This window comes from Colobus angolensis, unplaced genomic scaffold (assembly GCF_000951035.1).
Source record: "Colobus angolensis palliatus isolate OR3802 unplaced genomic scaffold, Cang.pa_1.0 Scaffold48, whole genome shotgun sequence".
NCBI lineage: Eukaryota > Metazoa > Chordata > Mammalia > Primates > Cercopithecidae > Colobus > Colobus angolensis.
The window spans coordinates 9,170,415-9,190,542 of NW_012118265.1; the positions used below are offsets into that span (position 1 = coordinate 9,170,415).

At 37.6% G+C, this 20,128-nt stretch overlaps 1 protein-coding gene across 3 annotated transcripts in view; it reads right to left on the reverse strand.

The window, feature by feature from the left end:
* The window catches only part of PLCH1 (phospholipase C, eta 1), a 266,327-nt gene that overhangs the window by 72,045 nt on the left and 174,154 nt on the right, over positions 1-20,128 (reverse strand). For all 3 annotated transcript variants that reach the window (XM_011958994.1, XM_011958995.1, XM_011958996.1), the window contains 3 exons: positions 19,705-19,875; positions 4,126-4,219; positions 1,074-1,277 (listed from right to left, as the gene is read on the reverse strand). In XM_011958994.1, coding sequence (XP_011814384.1) covers positions 1,074-1,277; positions 4,126-4,219; positions 19,705-19,875 — 469 coding nt within the window. The remainder of the gene's footprint in view (positions 1-1,073; positions 1,278-4,125; positions 4,220-19,704; positions 19,876-20,128) is intronic.

Sequence of the window (20,128 nt, forward strand, 5' to 3'; positions counted from 1 at the left end):
CTCTCTCTCTCTCTCTCTCTCTCTCTCGCTCTCTCTCTCTCTCTCTCTCTTACAGGTGGAGTCTCACTATGTTGCTCAGATTGGAATGCAATAGCTATTCACAGGCACAATCACAGCACACTACAGCTTTGAACTCCTGGTCCCAAGCAATCCTCCCACCTCAGCCTCCCAGTAGCTAAAACTATGGGTGTACAATACCATGCCTGGTTTATATTATTTTTTAAAAAAACGTTCATCCCTTCTACTAGACCGTGAACTCCCTGAAGACAGAATTCATATTTTACTTACTTCTGTATACTCACCACCTGGAACCCACTAGAAATTTAATAAGTATTGGTTAACTGATAGACCACGAAGTATCTTAAAAACAAAGAGCTTGTCTGGGCGCAGTGGCTCACGCCTGTAATCCCAGCACTTTGGGAGACTGAGGTGGGTGGATCATGAGGTCAGGAGATCAAGGCCATCCTGGCTAACACGGTGAAACCCCGTCTCTACTAAAAATACAAAAAAAAATTAGCCGGGTGTGGTGGCATTCCCCTAATCCCAGCTACTTGGGAGGCTGAGGCAGGAGAATCACATGAACCCAGGAGGCGGAAATTGTAGTGAGCCGAGATCGCGCCACTGCACTCCATCCTGGCAACAGAGCAAGACTCCATCTCAAAAAATAAAAATAAAAGTAAAAAAAAAAAAAAAAAGAGCTCTCCTGAACGATTTTTGCAATTGTATAATTAAAAATATCTTTCTAGGAAGACTTTAATTTTCATCATCATTTCTCATTTCTAACATTTCTAACGGTATGCTAACATCTGTATTTCTAACATCTAACGGTATTTCTAACATCTCATTTCTAACGGTATGCTTCACAACTGCTAACACATACCTCTTTCTCCCAATTGAACAATAAGGAGCCAGAGAGAAGTATGAGTTAAGACTGACTTTACAATGAGCAGAAAAAATAGTACTAATTAGTGTGAGAGTGTGTTTCAGGTCTCCATTCTTTATTCTAGACTCAACAGACGGATTGAAGGACAGGGTCGCCCATACACACCGGAACTCAGAAAAAGTGCACATACCTTCCACGCAGCGGCAGCCCTCTTGCAGCACCCGGGCATACATATCCACTTTGGACTGAGAAAGGAGCTGGTCCCCAGTCAGGTATGTATTGTGAGAGGAAGCAATGTAGTAGTTGCAGAGGGGCTGATCCATGTCTTGGTACACTTCATGGTGCAATGGGTTAAATATATCACAGGCAGGACTACGCATGAAGTTTGTGAAGCCTTTGGAAGAAAGAGAGAGTGACTTACCACAGCTTTCAAAGCATACATACTTAATGGCTCTAAGAGGGACAAAAGGGGTCAAAAATTGTTCATAATGATTGTCTTATTTACCCTCAGGACAGCCTTTGTGGGGAAAACTGGAAAAATTAGAGATTTGCTTGAGGTCAATAGTATGGTTTGGATATTTGTTCCACCTAAATCTCATGTTGAAATATAATCCCCTATGTTGGAGGTGGGCCCTGGTGGGAGGTGTATGGATCATGGGGGTAGATCCCTCAAGGCTTGGTGCTGTCTTTGCAATAGTGCATGAGTTCTCCTGAGATCTGTTTCTTTAAAAGTATATGGCTCCCTCCACTCCACTCTCTCTCCTGCTCCAGCTCAAGCCATGTGACCTGTTTCCTCCCACTTCACCTTCTACCATGAGTAAAACCTCCCTCCAACCTCCCCAGAAGCCAAGCAGATGCTGGCACCATGCTTCCAGTACAGCCTGTAGAATGTGAGCCAATTAAAACTCTTTTCTTTATAAATTACCTAGCCTTGGGTATTTTTTTTTTTTTTTTTTTTTTGAGATGGAATCTCACTCTATCAGCCAGGCTGGAGTGCAGTGGCACGATCTTGGCTCACTGCAACCTCCGCCTCCCGGGTTCAAGCGATTCTCCAGCCTCAGCTTCCCAAGTAGCTCAGACTATAGGCATGCACCACTGCATGTGGCTAATTTTTTTGCATTTTTAGTAGAGATGGGGTTTCACCATGTTGGCCAGGCTGGTCTCGAACTCCTGACCTCAGGTGATCTGCCCACCTCGGCCTCCCAAAGTGCTGAGATTACAGGCATGAGCCACCATGCCCGGCCAGGTATTTCTTTATGACAACACAAGAACAGCCTAATACAGTCAAACAGACAATGTCAAAAAATAAAATATGACTTTTAAGAATAGCCTTTTAAATATAACCATATATATATAATGTTATATATATTATATATTACATACATAATAGATATATGTTGCCTTTTTAAGAATTTTGACTAGGTAGAGGAGGGGCCAAGCCAATTACTGATGACTGAACTCAAGCTATGCTTATGCAGTGACTAATGCCATGCTAAAGCCATAGTTATACCAAGAGGTACCCTGATCAACCAGCAATTGATAGGTTATTAAGTTCATCTGAAATATAGTAAAGTCAGTGCCATAATTAAGGTAGTATGTCAAAAGTTAAACACTGTCTAAATTCAGGGTGTGACTGACAACCAAACTGGTTTGAAAAAATGCTGCTAATAGCTGGCACATTTTATGACTTTGAAATAGTCCTTTAAGATTATTTAGAAAATCCTATCAGTTTTTTTACAATCTTTCAAAATATAATGCCTGGGTCAAAGAGGTTTTCATTAATATAACAAATAAATACATGGATGACTTGCAAGTACCTAAACAGAATAATTATAGGGTAAATTACTTCAAGTCTTCAAATATCATTTGGTATAATTATATTTGAAAATATCCTTTGAAATTTAATTTCTTCATGCCAACTTTTATGTTCATAACTTAGGAAACCATGTTTAATTCCATCTTTTTGGGCCTCACCAAAGAAAAGATTCATTTCTTAGCACAGAAAAGGCCCAAGTTAGTTTATCATCTCTGGTTGTTTTTAAAACGGTTTTTAATGATATACGATTTCGTTTTATTTTTATTTTATTTTATATTTTGAGACAGAGTCTCACTCTGTCACCCAGGTTGGAGTGCAGTGGCGTGATCTCGGCTCACTGCAGCCTCCACCACCCAGGCTCAAGGGACTCTCGTGCCTCAGTCTCCTGAGTACCTGGGATTACAGGCATGTGCCACCATACCCAGCTAATTTTTGTATTCTTAGTAGACACAGGGTTTCATCATGTTGGCTAGGTTGGTCTCAAACTCCTGGCCTCAAGTGATCCCCCTCTCTCAGCCTCCCAAAGTGCTGGGTTTACAGGTGTGAGCCACCACACCCAGCTAATGATCTAAGATTTTAAATTATTCCACTTCATTTTAATCACCTATCACCCCTGGAAGTAAATAGATGGTATTAAACCCCCCTTATTCACACTGATCTGGGAGCAGAAGTAATGAGGGGGCCAACGGTCAAAATTGATTAGCTAAACCATGGCTTTGCATGCTCTTACAGGCAGCTGGTCTTTCATTAAAGATCATCTGCTCTGCCTGAAAGATCCTCCTCTTGGGTGGCAGCCTTCATGGTATTTCTTTACATATTTTAAATACATATGCATACATTAGCTATATTTCTACCATATTATTTATGTCTGACATTCCAGGAGCTAGATTCTGAGTACATAACTGTGGGCGAATTATTTAACTTATTTGAGCCTCACTTCCTCAACTATAAAATGAAGTCACTGTATTAATGAGATTTGTGGTTCCAACAGCTTCTCCAAAGCTACCAATTAGGAAAAACAGTCAGTTGCTACCATTTTAAAAGAAACATGGCAAGTCACTAGTCTCAGAGAGAACTTATTTTAGGACTGAACTTCCCTTCATGAAATTATCAGGCTGAGGCTATTTCCAAAAATCAGCCAGTTGAGAAAAGTCCAAATATGCCATGGCATCCATCACACATGGTGGTATCAGGTAGACTTGCCTGAAGTGGAAAATGCTTATGGGCGTTGCAAAAGTAAGAGAAATAGCAACATCATGGTCTTTGCTTTGCAGGAAAATATATGTGTGTTGTAGATTTTATTTGAATTATTTATTAATATAATCCCACGGTTATCTCCTGATTTCTTTTCCTAAAAATTTTTGATGGAATTTAATTTAACAGGCTGAATCAAGAAATGAGAAATAAAGAATATTGGTTATTTTACCTTCTATGCCAAGAACATTTTTCACCTTATTTTCTTCTGAAACTTCAAACTTCTTTATGATGTCAAGACAATAGTCCGTTGTCACATTATTCATCTAAGAAAAACAGAATACTAGTAGGAGTACCTGCAATTTCATGAACTATGTTCCTCCACAGTAAAAAGACATTTATTGATTTTGCATTCTTGACACGGTGCAAAGCACCTAAATGAGCAGCGTTTGGGGTTACTAGTGTCACAGCTACTTTCGTTGGAGAACGACCATGATCTCAATCTTCCTATGCATCTTTTAGATTGAATCAGTGAAAACAGCCCTTCAACTATTAGACAAATGTTCTCTGTGAAGCAATGAAATAAAACCAGTTATCAATGTAAATCCATTGCCAAAAATACACTCGCTATAAGCTAGCAGCTATCTGCAAAAATTAACGTTTCCTACACAAACACTAAAGTTCGCTGATCATAAATATATGTAGAAAAAGAATGATTCCCTACCAAAACAGAATGTTTCTAAATAAATGTACCTCTGTGTGTGTGCGTGTGTGTGTGTGTGTGTGTATCCATAGAACCATCCACTGAGCAGAGCAATCTGCCATGGTAATTCAGGAACACAAAGGTTAGCAAGTGGTAATAAAAATGAAAAGCTAGGTGAGGTAGCTAGCATAACAGAGAACTCTGGAGCTAGACTGCTTGTGTTCAAATCATCTAGTTCATATTATTAATAGTGTAACTTTGAATAGGTTACTTACCTTTTCTGTGGCTACCTGATAGCGGAGTGATAAGGATTAAATGAATCAGTATGTGCAAAAACATTGTGTGGCACCAAAAAGGCAGTATATGCTATTATTAATATTATTGAGTCAGTCTCAAATTTGCTACGTGAACAATATATGCTGAGTGTCATTGGGAAAAGTAAACTCTTCAGAAATAATTTCTTTAATTAAACAGCAACATTAAGAATGTGGTATTTTGATCAAAAATCCATTTAGTCCCACAATCTAACATTGACATTTAAAAAGATTAATGAATAATGATAGAGGAAGCTAATTTTGTGAGCTAGTATTTCATATTTTAATTATATTTTCTCAAATATTCCATTTTTGTTTAGGTTTAATACTTACATTTTACTAAAATCTAGTTTTTCTAAACAGTCCATTTAAACTGGGGGTGAAGCGCTGCTATATTGCTGTTTTTTGTCAGCTCAAAAGAACACACAATGCTTTCTTTCTTTTCAAACTAGCATGGTGGCTGATGCATCCGTAGAGTAAATTTTCTAATTCTTATTCTATTCAGGGGCCCATATTACCAGAAACCACCTGAAAGTATTATAAATAAATGAAACTGCAATACCTCCAAGGAACTCTACTGACCCAGGCAGGCTTTGAGCAGCTCATTAATTTGTCTGCTGTGAGCTAGAGAGATTTGGCACATGAAGTCTAAAAGATAAATTAATTTTTCACAAAATAAAATGAACCAAATTGATAACAATTTTACATTCCATGTGAAGACTAAGTTCACTTTGCAATTGCTTTGTTTATAAGGCCATTTGTTCAGAATGTAGAGGTCTTAAACTGGACTCAGGTAGACTACCAGAAGCTCATGTAATCTTAAAAAAAAAACAATGAAAAACAACAAAACAACTAACTCACTGAGATGATGGAGCTAACTGCAGGTGAGCAGAGAATATGTTACTAATTCAGGATACAATGCAGACTTTTATAACAAAAAACATTATATTTGAAAATATTCATTGAATTAGCAAAAATATTAGTAAGCATTCTGTGAAGTTCATAAATTTCTGGGCACCGTAGAAGAATTAATGGGAAAAAATAATCTACTTTCTACCAAAATTGAGGTATTAAGGATTGACTCTTTGTGAAGTACAGTAAAATCCCATAATAATGAGAACTGAAATGTAAGAGTCAATTGACTCCCAACCTTCCCCATCCTCTGATCTCATTTAATTAATCTCCCAACAGCAAAATCCTGCATTTTACATAATTGAATTTTTTAAGACTTCACTTAAGTTAATTACAAGTTTATTGTATGACTGAAGGTTCAACACAGGTTAATGCTCTTTACTGTCCTTTTTCACCCTGTTTTGCTTCCTATTTGACAGAGCTGATAGGGAGAAATAGGAATTTCTCCTACTCTGACCCTGCTTGCTATGGAGTTCATTTGAAAGTTTTGTTTGTCATTGAACATCTGAGTTACCTGCTGTCTCCAATACTGAATACTGTGCTTTCTACACTAGGCAACTGGTGCTAAAAGAAGAACTTAAGATAAAATTTGATTTATTTTAATAATGACTCTACATTTAGGTAATGCTGTCAATGTGCAGTAAAGAGCTTTCACACACATAATCTTAAATAGTTCTTAAAATAGTCTTGTAAATTTAGTGTTTCTATCCCTGCCTTATAGATAGAAAAATTAATGTTGAGAGAGGTTAATTAAACATCACCACCAAAGTCACAAAACTGTTTTGTTTTGGGGTTTTTTGAGACAGAGTCTGGCTCTGTCGCCCAGGCTGGAGTGCAGTGGAGGAATCTCGGCTCACTGCAAGCTCCGCCTCCCGGGTTCACGCCATTCTCCTGCCTCAGCCTCCCGAGTAACTGGGACTACAGGCGCCCGCCGCCACGCCCGGCTAATTTTTTGTATTTTTAGTAGAGACGGGGTTTCACCGTGTTAGCCAGGATGGTCTCGATCTCCTGACCTTGTGATCCGCCCGCCTCGGCCTCCCAAAGTGCTGGGATTACAGGCATGAGCCACCGCTCCCGGCCGACAAAACTCCCCGCAAAGAAACACTGTTTAAGAGGCAGAACCAAAGATCAAATTTGGTCCTTCTTGACTTCAAGTCCAAAGCACTTTCTTGTATAACTATTCTCTGGGCATTTTTCTTTATTTCTATTGAAAAATTAAAATGCTTACTTTTAAAACTGATCGGTTTTTTAATTTCAATATAACTGAAACTCCTAAATCATTTCTTTACTTCAAATCAATTATTACAATTTAACTTCTTTTATTATTCAAGATTAGACTCCATTCTCTTTTCCTTTATTTACTGTAGTTCTTTAGTCTCATCCAGAAGAGAAAAGACTCACTGGTCCTCACATTAAAGCACAACTAATTTCAGATGAATTAGTTGTAGAAACTAGTCGTAGATCTATAAAATACCCGTATTCTGACACTATCTACTTATGCCCAGACTTCCTGCAAGTTTTTTAGCAAAATGTTCCCTGTGAGTGAAAATATAAAACAAAGTCAGAAGGGGTAAACAATTATATTTCTTTTTTTTTTTTTTTGAGACGGAGTCTCACTCTGTAGCATGGCTATGATTCTCAAAAACACCAATTGCACAATCAATGTATCACTTGCAAACATTCTAATATTGCTAAACCTTACTAGCTTATTTTTATTAAAGTGATATATTTGTAAATAAATAAGTCAAAACTAAGATTCTTTTGTAACTAAAACCAGAAGTCCCCCGCCTATACCCAGAATCACACCCCAAAGTCAGTAATGCCAATATTTCTAGATATTTCTTTTGAAATAGGTCATATATTTTTTGCTGTTGTTGTTGTTGTTGTTGTTTTGGAGACCAAGTCTCGCCCCGTCACCCAGGCTGGAGAGCAGGGATCTCACTGCAACTTCCGCTTCCCGGGTTCAAGAAATTCTCCTGCCTCAGCCACCCTTGTAACTGGGATTACAGGCATGCACCACTATGCCCTGCTAATTTTTTGTATTTTCAGTAGAGACAGGGTTTCACCATGTTGGCCAGGCTGGTCTCGAACTCCTGACCTCAGGTGATCTGCCTGCCTCGGCCTCCCAAAGTGCTGGGATTACAGGTGTGAGCCACCACACCTGGCCATCTTTATATTCTTAATTATCATGTTTATAATGCTGTATTGTACACTTTAAGAATTATTGACTTCTTATTGTGTTAGATATTATGTTAGATTTTTAACATAATAATAAGATCTTCTGGGTCAGCAGATCTGCCTCTCTGCCTGTCCTCTCAATATAATTATATCATCCAGTTTTTATGAAATATCTGGGGTTTAAAGTATTCCAAGTATGCAAATGTTGAACAACGCTGAGTCTGTTGTACACTGTGATTGTGTTTACCTTTCTCATAGAACAGTTTTTATGATTACTTGCTGCCATTCCTACTAATTTGGTTAACTTTTAATGTACCTATCACAAATTCTTCCCAATGACTCTAATGGTCTCTCAAGTTCCACATAATCAAAGGCAACCGATAATCCATGAATTGTGCTTTTTTTCTCCTTACAGAAGTTCTCTTTCTTTCCCGCTGGTTGGGTTCTGGAACAGCATTCAGCTTTTGCTCTGACTTTATTTGGTCACTCTTGTGAAAGAGCTCTCAGGAAGTAAATTATTTCTTTCCCTCATGTGTTTTTGTGTGTGCTCTGGTGTATTTGTTTTTTATTCCACACACACATTTGTTTGACAGTTTTTGGCAGAAAATTCTAGGTTGAATCATTGCTCTCATGATTTTTGGCTTCCAGAATTGCTGTTGAGAAATCTGATGCCATTCTGATTCCAATCCTTTTCACAAAATGATTTGTTGTTTGCTAATTAGTTTAGTTTAGTTTTTCTCTTTTTACAAGCACTCAGGGTTCCATTTTATCCTTGGAACTGTGAAATTTCACTCTGATTTACCTTTTTGTGGATCTTTAAACTGAGGTTGGCCCTCATTTGGGTTTGTCAGTCTAGAGAATCTTACCTTTCCATGCTAATAAATTTTTTGTATTATTTATTTGATAAGTTTCTCCCTTCTATTTTCTCCTATCTTTTCTATTTCCTTTTTGTTTGTTCTTCTCGTGCTTTTAGTTTCCAAGAGCTTTTTTCTTTTCTCTGAATCTTCTATTCTCATGGCATCTTTTTTTTCTTAAGAGACAGGTCCTCATTCTGTCACCCAGGCTGGAGTTCAGTGGCACAATCATGGCTCACTGCAGCCTCCAGATCCTAGGATCAAGTGATTCTCCCTCCTCAGCCTCCCATGTAGTGGGGACTATAGTCACACACCATTGCACCTGGTTGGTTTTTTTATTTTTATTTTTATTTTGTAGAGACGGGGTATAGCTATGTTGCCCAGGCTGGTCTTGAACTCCTGGCCTCAAGCAATCTTCCCACCTTGGCCTCCCAAAGTGCTGGAATTTTAAGCATGAGTCACTGTGCCTAATCTGTCATAGCATCTTGCTGTTGCTTTATGGCAACAATATTTGAATCATTCTGATAATATTAACAACAATTTTTAAAGTTTCCTCCTCCTTGCATTACCTGTTTCCTCCAAGTTTCTTGTCTCTATTTATTTGCTTTAGTAGTCTCTGTTCTTTATAGTAGAGGATTTCCTCAAACACTGGTAAGCCTTGGTTATTTAAAATCAATAAAACTGGGAACTGAACATTGGAAGAGGGCTATGGTTTTCACATCGCAATGCATAGATGGTCACTAATCCTTGCATTCATTCTCTGCTTCTGTGAAACAAACCACCCCATAAGCTAGAAACTTAAGACAACGACTGCTTATTTGATAACAATTGTGTAGGGTTGCAAGTCAGACTGGGTTCAGCTGGGATGGTTATTCTGCTGTTCTCATTTAGAGTTCTTCATGTGACTACAGGCATCTGGTTACTTGCCAGATGGTACAAGATGGCCTCGCCCACATGTCTGTGGTCGGTGCTGACTATTGGCTGAGACTCTTTCTCTATGTAGTCTCTCATCCCCAAGGAAACTCCCCTGGTTTCCTCACATGATAGTCCCACAGTTCCAACAGGGTGAGGATGAAATCTTCAAGACTCCCTGAGGCCTAGGCTCCAGAACCTGTACATCAGTCCTACCACAATTTACTAATCAAAGCAAGTCAATAAACTGGCACAGATTGAAGAAGCAGGAAAATCGAATTCAATTCTTGGTGGAAGGAGTCCAAAGTTGCATTGCAAAGACACATACATATGGGAATATGGCAGTTATTATAGCCATCTTCATAATCCCCATGTTTTCCATATAGTACCCACACTCAGCTGTGTGTGGCATCACTTAGATCAGATCCTCTTACCTCTTTTAATTTTTTTTTTTTTTTTTTGACAGAGTCTCACGCTGTTGCCCAGGCTGGAGTACAGTGGCACAATCTCAGTCAAATGCAACCTCCACCTCCAGAGTTCAAGTGGTTCCCCCGCCTCAGCCTCCCGAGTAGCTAGGACTACAAGCGTGCATCACTACACCCAGATAATTTTTTGTATTTTTAGTGGAGACAGGGTTTCACCATTTTGGCCAGGCTGGTCTCAAACTCCTGACCTCAGGTGATCTGCCTGCCTCGGCCTCCCAAAGTACTGGGATCACAGGAGTAAGCCACCATGCATGGCCCCCCTTACCTCTTACATACAGTTTTATGCCAGGGTAGAGAAGGGACAGTTGCCCTGCTACAAGGTTTGTGGGAGAAGATCTGAAGCTGTAACCATATCTTAAACAGACTTTCAACCAGTGCTTGTTTTCAACCCCACCTCTCCTCTTTTCAGGAATATCATGTAACTAACATCAATTTTTGAACTTATCAGGGGCTTCCCCTGGGCCAATGGAGTTGCTTCGTGGCTTCTCACTCTATGAGATTGAATTTCAGTGTTCTGGGGTCTCCTTTAAATCAAACAAGTTTTAAAATGTTGTTGCTCCTCCCCTGTTCTCTTTGTATCTGTGGTTTTACACAGGGGGATTGTCTTTACTGTATTTTGGGGTAATTTCAAGAGGGAGTGAAGAAACACCTCTAAATGAATGGTCATTTCATATTCAACTGAATAAGACAACCATAGTAACTATTTACCTCCTCAAACTAGCTACCTCTAATTCATCCTAAAAGGAAACCACATATTTCACAGCATTTGAATAGATGATTTCACAGAAAACGTTATTTGGAAAATATATTCGATGCAGCAAAAATATTACAAGATGCAATTACTCTGAATGATCTCTCAACTGCTTTAATTGTGAATAATTAAGAAAAATCAGCCAGCCGTGGTGGCTCATGCCTGAATTCCCAGCACTTTGGGAGGCCAAGGTGGGCAGATCACTTGAGGTCAGGAGTTCGAGGCCAGCCTGGCCAGCATGGTGAAACCCCGTCTCTACCAAAAACACAAAAATCAGCCGGGTATGGTGGCGGGTGCCTACAATCCCAGCTTCTCGGGAGGCTGAGGCAGGAGAATCGCTTGAACCCAGGAGTCAGAGGTTGCAGTGAACCAAGACAGCACCACTGCACTCCAGCCTATGTGACAGAGCAAGACCCTGTCTAAAAAATAAATAAATAAATAAATGAAAGTAAAAAGAAAAGAAAAAAGAAAAATGATACAGAAATTCAGGAAAACACCTCAAAGAACTGCTTTTATATGAGGAAGGTGCAAAAAAGATAAAGATACATTATCACCAGAATGGGATAGTTATAAGCAAAGGAGACTTTATAATTATTTCTCATAAGAGAGAAGATGAGAATGATTACAATGACCAGAACTCTTACCAAGCCATTCTGGATTCAATGAAGGGTAAGGAAGGGAGAGGGCACACATGATTCCTATAAGTGGATCAGACTGATCAAGGAAACATTTTAGCAGAAAGAATAAAGGGGCTAAAGGTGCAATTTTCAGAGCTACTACGTGGGTAATGTATAGATCTATATCAGATTGCAATAAGGAGAGGGCCCTGTAGCAGGGAAACAGGAAATCTCTGAAAATCCTCTTGGAATTAACTATCCACATGCATATTTCAGATGAAAGCTTTGTATAAACAGAAACTTACTTTTGACTTACTATAAAAGGTAGCCTTTGCTCTTAGATAACAGCTAGTAGAAATTTTTAAATTTTTAAAATTATTTCGTTTCAGAGACAGAGTTTTGCTCTGTGGCCCAGGCACAATCCTAGCTCACTGCAGCCTCGAACTCCCAGGCTCAAGCAATCCTCCCGCCTCCGCCCCACAAGTAGCTGGGACCATGGGCAAGCGCCACCACACCCAACTAATTTTTTTTTAAGAGAAGGTGTCTCACTATATTGTTCAGACTGATCTTGAACTCCAGGGCTCAAGTGATCCTCCTGCCTGCCCCTATAGCTGGGATTACAGGGGCAAGCCACTGGGCCTGGCCTAGGAGGGTTTTCCAACTATATAAAGGCACTTCAACATTCCTGCCTTCTCTTCCTTCCTCCTCAATCCATAAGAAACAAAAAAATATAAAGAGCATAGGGGCTTGCTAAGAAAGGTTGCCAAGGGGATGGGGAAATGAAATCAAATTGTCACTCCAGAACCAAAACAATAAAAGGGACGGAACAAAAAAAGACACTCAACTCCAGTGCCAAGAAATGGATAGGAACTCTGGAGGAGATGTAGGTGGCTGTTTGGCAAATATGAGGTTGGGGTGGGTGGGGAATGAAACAAAGCAAAACAAAACAAAACAAAAACTCTCAATCAAATCTAGTAAATACTTTGGAACCACAGATTAGTGGATATCTGTGATCCTTTATCTGTAGATGAAAGGAAGAGAAGAAAGAGAAATCTCAGCCTTTCTGGCTGTACTGGCACTTCCTCATAGATATAAAAGATAGTGAGAATTCCCTTGGCACAGCCATGTTTTAAGAATGAAAGTCCAAATCAAACAGCAATTGGACCTGTCAAAGGCATAAATTCAATCTTCTGAGAGCGTCAGTAAAATAAAAATCTGACCCACAGGCCAATATTTGATTTCATAAAATCCTCGACAGCATATGTGGCCAGTAGTGATATTTCATTTCACAACCGAGTAAACCTATGAAAGTTGAATATCCTGGTGTCTACACCAATCTTATGTTATCAGAAGCTAATGAATTACTGTCATACACATCACCAAATTACCTCAAATTTGTGCCATTGTGAAAATCCAGTTTTGAAACTCAAAACCCCACAAAACTCTTGACTAATGACTCTACACAGTTAGATTGTGTCCAAGCTAATAAAATAAATTTTACACTATTTTAAAGAATGTTGAAATGCACAACTTTATAACAATTTTTAAATACACAGCTATTTCCTTAGAATGAATTATGAAAGTAAAATGGTTTGGTCAAAGTTTTATAAATTATATTAAATGTTATAGATTGTAAAACTACTCCAGTATCATTCTATAATTTCACTAGAAATAGAAGAGATGCACACTACATTTGGTGGTGTATTCTTTAATCTTTACTAATATGATGGGGGAAAAAATAGTCTCCTAGCCTAGATAGCATGGTGAGACCCTGTCTCTAAAACAGATTATTAAAAATTAGTTGGGTGTGATGACACACACCTGTAGTCCCAACTACTTGGGAGGCTGAGGCAGGAAGATTGCTTGAGCTCAGGAGTTGGAGGTTATATGATCCATGATCACACCCACTGCACTCCAGCCTGGGCAACAGAGACCCTGTCTCTAAGAAATAACTAACTTGGTTTTATTTCAGATTTTTGAATTACTAATAAAGGGTGAACATTTTCATAGGTTTATTGACTTTGTATGATTTTTTATAGGTTTCAAGTGTTTTACTCATTTTTCCATCTTTTTTTTTTCCTCAATGATCTAGGAAAGTGCCATATTAAGGAAATTCACTATTTCTCTCTTCTGTATGTTACGAATATTTTCCTACTCTGTCCCTTAATTTTGTGGTGCTTAATAAAGTGGACCACATATAAACAAAGTTTCAGTACATTAAAATTTTCCTTTGTAATTTTTACCTCTTGATGTATGATCACTTTTTTTATATTTTTATAAATTTCTTTTGAGTCATGCTCATATGTAAGTAGCTTCAAGCTAATTTAGAAAATTAAACTAGATACAGTTAATCATCTGCCAGGAACAAATGTCACAGAATTCTGGCTTCTGTTTTCCCTAACTAAAACTTACTGGCAGAATGTCAACAAAACTAAAAGAGAGAAGAAACACATGCCCCTTAGCAAGTGACATCCGGTATTGCTATTCAAATGAACTGGGGTAATTCCACTAGCCTGAATGGATTTGAAGTCAGTAGTTTATACCTTTTAACTTTAATTCCTCATATTGCCACACTTCTGAGTATCTTGGGCAAAGGACTTTCCTGTTCGTCATTGCAATGTTCAATTTGACACTGAGATAGGAAAGGCAGGTATCAGCTCCCTTTGCATGGTTCAGGAAACCAAGGCTCAGAAACAATCATGATTGATTCTCCAACCACTAAAGCTTGCAGTGTGTGGAAAGCAGGTGTTCTGGACTCCTGGTCTAATGTTCTTTCCAGTACACTATGAGAGCTCTGCAAATAAGGATGAAGAAGTAGTTATATAAGAGAGGGACACAGAGGAGTAAAGATGGAGAAAGGACGTATCCTCTAAGGGAAAATATAGACATTTCTATTACCCAATTCCCTTTTTCTGCCTGTCCTACAGCTAACATCGTTAATAAAGAATCTCTGCCTTTGCCAAATTATCAAACTACTTAGAATAACTAATTTTGACAAAACATTTTGCTAATAACGCTATCTGGTTTAATCCTTAAGAAAGCAACACCAAAATTCATAAAAGTGAATCTGCTATTTCTAAAATGTGTGTGATTATGATAAGGTAAAGTAAAATATGAAGTAGGTATCAGAAAGTTATCTAATCACATGGTTGGTTTTGCTGGCTACCAGCTCCTATCCTGAAACTATCCAGGAGCCCAACAACAGTTACCACATTAGCATAAACTCAGATATGGTGAAAAGGGGCTGATTATAAATAATGAAAGATACTTTAGAGTTTTAGGAGCTCTGTGCCGGGAACCGGAACAAAGACCAAATGTATATTTTATTATATCACACCATGACAGACTTGGAGTGGGAGGGTAAAGCAGAAGTAATTTGGAAGAAAATTCTAATCATGTACAGATTTGATGCAGTTTAGTACATGGTACTAGCATTTGTGAAAACAGCAGAAAAGGAAAGGTATCCCTGACCTTCCCCCCAGCCCTTCCACCCATAAAACCTAGGAAGAATTTTCTGAGCTTCCCCTGAAGCAGACCATATGACCCTCATTCAAGAGACCACCAGCACCTTCCCAATACCCAGAGGAAGGGAGCCGAAGACACAGAGGTGCCAAGAAGAGTCTGAACAAACACGCCTTGCTAAACTCCCCATTTACTGCCATTAGATCATAACCTTGTCCTCTAAACATATTTTTTCATGACTGTCCACTCCTCATCAAACCTAGCATAAGAAATACACAGGTTTGCCTGACTTTCTGGGTCTTCAGTGCCTTATAAAGGCTCCTCTGTGTTATTAAAAACTTATTAGATAAATTTGTATGTTTTTCTCTTGTTAATCGGTCTTTTGTCATAAGTGCCTATGCCATGACCCTAGTGACGGGTGTGAAAAAGACACTTCTCCCCACCTATGGAATTTTACAGTCAAGTACATGTGCAGATACTTGCCCACCAGGAGTCTCACATTGTTCCTTGGAAATGGCTAGATCTGTGCAGCTAATAAACCAGGCAATGCACTAGGAAGTTACATTCACATCTCATTTAATTCTCACTCTACTCTTGCAAGGGTAATATTACTACCAAAAGCATTTTATAACTCACAAAGTCAAGGATGAAAAGTTAATGCCTTCAAGTGGCAAGGTAAGCAAGGCTGTGTATCCAGTCCTGCTCACTCCTATCCTACCACACAGTCTAGTAATTTTTGAAAATTCCATGCCAAATGAAGTGTTAATCTGCTTGAAAAGAGGTGATTAGTATTACTGATGAAGATGATAAGAGAAACACATTATCAGAAAACATGTTTAATGCATTTAACTTTAGGAGTTTGAAAGAGACATCAAGAAAGGCATTAAAACTGGTTCCTACTTGGGTATTGCCTGCCACCTCTCAAATAAGACCTAATAGTGTGGTGCTACTGGTTGGTTCTTTAATGGTATTTAAATAGACTAGATATCCACCTGGAATTACTGGTGGAAAACCAGTCTGTCTGCCTGTCAGTCTCTGTCTCTGTCTGTCTCTGTCTCTCTCTCACTCTCTCTCTCTTTCACACACACACACACACACACACACACATACACAGAGGCAATAAACAACAGAAAAACACGACAGAATTTAGACAGATTTTTCTGTATTTTAAAGAGCCTTTCAAAGTTTAAAAAACACAATTAAAAAACAAACATGGAAAAGTATTCATCCCTGCTATCAAAAAATGTTATTCAAACCAACATTAACTTATCATTCTATGGCTACAATATTAGCACTAAAAGTGATCCATTAAATAACTAATCATTTGTTCACTGCTTTCTTAATTATAAACTGAAACAAATCTTTTATATAGCATTATGGAGATATGTTTCAAAAGTCATGAAAATATTTTATCCTATGGCTCAATAATAAGTAAATAATTCAGAAAAAACATATACATGGATTTTGTTTACCAAATACTTTGTACTTTTTTTCATTCTTGCTAAAGCAAAACACTGAAGACTCTGATCACCAAATTAATCTCACATTTAAAAAATTCAAATATGGCATTTAAATGCTATAAAAATGTTTGTAAATATAAGTAAGAGCAGATTTTGAATCAGTGAGACTTTTTGCCATTTATGAATCTATAAGCAGCATTTACTAGCTCAAATTGTGAATGTCAAATAGGTTTTAGACTACACCAAGTGTAACATAATTTTCTGGGTTGTGTAGGAGAAAATTAAAGAAAGTTAAAATAATTGATTCTGAAATGAAAATCACTTCACAAATTCAATGAAATTCAAATTAGCACTAAAACTAAGTGAGCATGATTTCAAGTATATTAACAATGTATTACTAATTAATATTTTTAGTATCTTTACAAAGGTAATTATTCTAAAGAACATTTCCAGAAAAAAAATATAGCATGATAATTATAATAAATTTTACTCTACCTCAAAAAGAAAAAATCCAGCAAACTTTAAAAAGCATGTTGTTTTACTTCTTACTATTCTCTTTCCTTTTATCATAGACTCTCAAAATCATAAAGTCTCCAAAAAAAGCTCTTTATTTTGAGCTTTCTGAGGGTAGGTTTTGTCCACTACCAAAACTTAGCACAATACCTAGGAAATACAGTATCTATTCATACAAGGAAATGAATTAATCTGAAATTTTACTAATCCAAGCACCACCCATATTTCAGTCTCCTTAATAGCATCTTAAATCCTTGTTAACACCTTCAGGGAAGAAAACACAACTGTCAAAGTCATCCAGCACATCTTTGGTCAGCTATACTTCTTAAGAGCTAGTGGAAATTTATCTCTCTCTGATATTCAGATATTAATCCAGTGTATTATTCACTGGAGCTCTGTGGTAGAAGTTTATCCTGGTTTACATAAAGTCCTTGCAATATCAAGATCCAGATTGAAAGAAGAGATCAAACTATGTGACCCAACTTTTCCACTCAGATATATATTCAAGAGACTTGACAACGTATGTCCACACAAAACCTTGTGCATGAATGTTGACAGCAGCATTATTCATCATAGCCCCCAAAAAGCAAATGGCCCAAATTTCCATCAACTGATGAATATATAAACAAAATGTGGTATATTCCTACAATGATATATTATTTGGCAATAAGAAGAAATAAAATACTGATAATGCCACAACATGAATGAATCTTGAAAACATTATGCCAAATGAAAGAAGCCAATCACAAAGGTCACATAAATGATTCCCTTTATATGAAATGTCCAGAACAGACAAATCAATAGAGACAGAAATATTAGTTTCCACAGCCTGTGGGGGAGAGAGAAATGGGGAATAATTGCTAATAGGTATGGGGTTTCTTCTTGGGGTACAGAAAATGTTCTGAAATTAGATAGTGGTTATAGTTGCACAACTCTTTTTACTTTTCTCTTTTTTTTTTTTTTTTTGAGATTGAGTTTTGCTTTTGTTGCCCAGGCTGGAGTGCAATGGCACTATCTCAGCTCACCACAGCCTCAGCCTCCTGAGTTTGTTCAAGCGATTCTCCTGTCTCAGTCTCCCAAATAGCTGGGATTACAGGCATGGGCCACCACATCTGATTAATTTTGTATTTTTAGTGGAGACCGGCTTTCTCCATGTTGGTCAGGCTGGTCTCGAACTCCCAACCTCAGGTGATCTGCCCGCCTGGTGGCCTCCCAAAGTGCTAGGATTACAGGTGTGAGCCACCGTGCCCAGCCCTTTTTTCTATTTTATTTTATTTTTTTCAAGATGGAGTCTCGCTCTGTCACCCGGGCTGGAGTGCAGTGGCACGATCTCAGCTCACTACAACCTCCACCTCCTGCATTCAAGCAATTCTCCCTGCCTCAGACTCCCAAGTAGCTGAGATTACAGGGGTTCGCCACATGGCCAGCTAATTTTTGTATTTTTAGTAGAGATGGGGTTTCGCCATGTTGGCCAGGGTTGTCTCGAACTCCTAACCTCAGGTGATCCACCCGCCTCAGCCTACCAAAGTGCTGAGATTACAGGCATGAGCCACCATGCCCGGCCAATAGTTGCACAACTCTGTTGATACACTAAAAAACACTTAAACATATACTTTTAAAGGGGTGAATTTTATGGTATGTGAATAATATCTCAAAGCTCTTATTTAAAAATTGAAAAGTGTTCAAACACAAGCTGGCTGATTATCTGTGTGAGTACTGTAGAAAGAATTATTTCTACTGATTATTGTACTTTATAGTCCAAATATTTGGTGATTTTTTACGATTTCAACAGAGCTAAATGCCGCTGACTTAAAATGAACAAAGGAGTTCAGTAGCTCTTTATATTAAGACAATTAGTCCATTAAGAAAATTAAAAGTAAACATCAACTGCACAAAACCAAAGCCTCGTCTCAAGAAGTCTGATATAAAAGGTTAAAAAATTGGAATAAAACATTCATTTATTCCTCTACTTTAGTGAGAAACAGACTTTGAGGAGATATTTAAAAAGCAGACTGAGAAGTTAGCTTTGCTGAGCATAATTCGGCCTATATAATATTAAGATTAAAATATCTTATTTTAAACATAGAGATTCTCTTTGCTAATCAGAACCTAATTTACTTAGCCTTTTCACATGATCAAATGCCAATTTACTAGCAGAATTATAAATGAGCTACCACAATAGTAGTTAAGAATTATGCCATAGATGCAATATCTAGCTATTTTATTAGTATAAATATAAATTTATATTTAAAATAAATAAATTTGACTAAATTTATACTAATACTAATTTATACTAATATATAGTATAAATTTAAACTAATATTATTAATACATCATCGTATTAGTATAAAGAAAGCATTACCATTATTAAAATACTAACAACATTCATTTCTTTGTGGGAAAATATGCACATCTGTACTCAATACATTTAAGGTTAACAATTATATAACCCAGTGTTCAAGTTATCACTTCTTCTCTTAAAAGCTGCTAGAAACTGTTTTAAATGACTCATAGATAAGATTTTTGTGAACTAGTGATATTTACTCCCTTTGTGAAATTCAAAGTATGCCTATATTTAACCCCAAAAGAAAGACTTGCATCTTTCATGAGTACTTTTAAGTAAACTTTCATTTCAACAGTCTAAAGATACCTTTTGCTCCACCTTCAAAAATTGAGCCAGTTCTTCCACAGTTAGGTGATCTTTCTTATCACTGTAGCTCAAAAGCAACAAATAAAGGTCTCGTCTCAAAGACATCATTTTGTAAAAAACACAGAACTCTTCAAATGTCAAAGTTCCCTGATTCTCATCTGTGTCGGCTTCCTGAAAAGGGCATAGAGAAAATAAAGCAATATGAAAGTTAGAAATAGGAAATTCAGTACTGGGAAATAATATTTACTATAAAAGGGTTAGTACACAAATCCCAAGTGGTGAGCACACATTCTCTTCAAGTACACGTGAAACATTATAAAGCAACCACATATTTGGCCAGAAAGATTCAACAAATTATAAGGAATCAACCTCACACAAACCAATTGTTCTGACCACTGTAAATTTATAAATCAACAAAGAAAGC